The sequence below is a fragment of the Tupaia chinensis genome, unplaced genomic scaffold, assembly GCF_000334495.1.
Source record: "Tupaia chinensis unplaced genomic scaffold, TupChi_1.0 Scaffold000355_1, whole genome shotgun sequence".
Classification (NCBI taxonomy): Eukaryota; Metazoa; Chordata; class Mammalia; order Scandentia; family Tupaiidae; genus Tupaia; species Tupaia belangeri.
The window spans coordinates 180,962-182,356 of NW_006159850.1; the positions used below are offsets into that span (position 1 = coordinate 180,962).

General features: G+C 65.1%; 1 protein-coding gene across 1 annotated transcript in view; it reads right to left on the reverse strand.

The window, feature by feature from the left end:
• The window catches only part of TCF25 (TCF25 ribosome quality control complex subunit), a 42,396-nt gene extending 41,966 nt beyond the window's left edge, over window positions 1-430 (reverse strand). The window contains 1 exon segment of the mRNA XM_006152523.2: window positions 117-430. Within this exon segment, the coding sequence (XP_006152585.1) occupies window positions 117-305 (189 nt within the window). The 5' untranslated portion in view covers window positions 306-430.
• Between the last annotated feature and the right edge of the window lie 965 nt (window positions 431-1,395).

Genomic DNA, 1,395 nt, shown 5'->3' on the forward strand with positions numbered 1-1,395 from the left:
CCCCTCCCGGCTCGGCCCCGCCCCCACCCCGCCGCGGCCCGACCCAACTTGACGCCCGCGCCGCGTCAGTGCCGTCGCGGCCCCGCCTCGCACCCGCCCCCTGCGGCCCCGCTCACCAGCTCGAACCGGTTGTTGACTCGGACTCCTTCTTTCTCTGCGCCCCCGGGGCGCCGGCCGCCCGGCCCCCGTTTTGGCCCTTCTGCCGCGTCATCGTCATCGTGGAGGACAAACTGCAGGGCTCCGGGCCCGAGGGGCTCCTGGCCGCGCTGTTCCCCCCTCAGCCTCCGGAGGGCCCGGCGCGACATAGGACCCAACGGCCGCTGACGTCTGGAGAGAAGGAAGAGCACTCAGGACAGCAGCCGGCGCGCCTGCGCACTCGCGGCGGGCTGGCGTGTCGCGCCTGCGTGCTGCGGTCCTCCGGAACTTCCTCTCCGTCAGCTGTGGCGTCAAAGAGGTTGCGTGCCCATTCGGGTGAATTCTCGCGCGAGGTGGGCGCCTTCGCGAGTAGAGGTCCTGTGACGTTTCTCCTTAAAGCTGGCTGCGGTGGGCCGGGCTGGGCGGGTCGTACAGCGTCCCGGCCCGGCAACTCTGGCTCCGCTCAGCCAGCCTTGGCGCTGCAGGGGCAGACCGTCCCCTCCTTAGAGAAATAAGAGGGGGCCAGCAGGTGGGGAGCGGTTGTCACTGGACTCCCACAAGGACCACCGAGGTTCAAGGTCCGGCATGTGTGCGTGCATGCCCAAGATCCCGAGAGGAGAATGGAGGAGGATTGCGCTACCATTGCCCCTGGGGCGTGATTTCTCACCTTCCCTCTCACTGTCTCCTGGCAACAGCATGCGCCCTGTGGCTGAAACTAAAGAGAAAGAAGAGGCCCTTCTGGAAGTCCGGATCGGACGGCCAGGCCACTGTCATTCCTGCAGCGGGTGCCTTGCCGCACACCTGGGTGTGGGCAGTAGCCCGCAGTCAGGCCTGCACCCGCTGTGCCTCCTCGCCCAGACCGCCAGGGGAGGGGGCCCAGGGGCCAGGCCAGGGTGAGCTGGTGCCGGGGTGACGGCGGAGTGCCACTCTACTGAGCTCCCACTCACCGTGGAAGGAGAGTACTCTCTGGGGACAATCCTGGCTTTTTCCTATTTCAAGGTTGTTTCTCTGGGGGCCCGGAGAGTCAGTCCAGAACATCAGCGGACTGCTGATGGTGGGGTGCTGCTATTCAGTACATCCCGTCCCAGGCACAGTGTCGTTTTGTTTTTTAGAGAGTTTTGTCATAGGGTGCATACACTCAGCAGAGAGAAAGTGAGAAGTCACCGCCCCGCGACCACACAGCACTCCCTTCCCCTCCATTCCCCTCTGAGGATTTTGGGCACACAGATGCTGGGTGTTTGAAGCCAGGACTGAAACCAA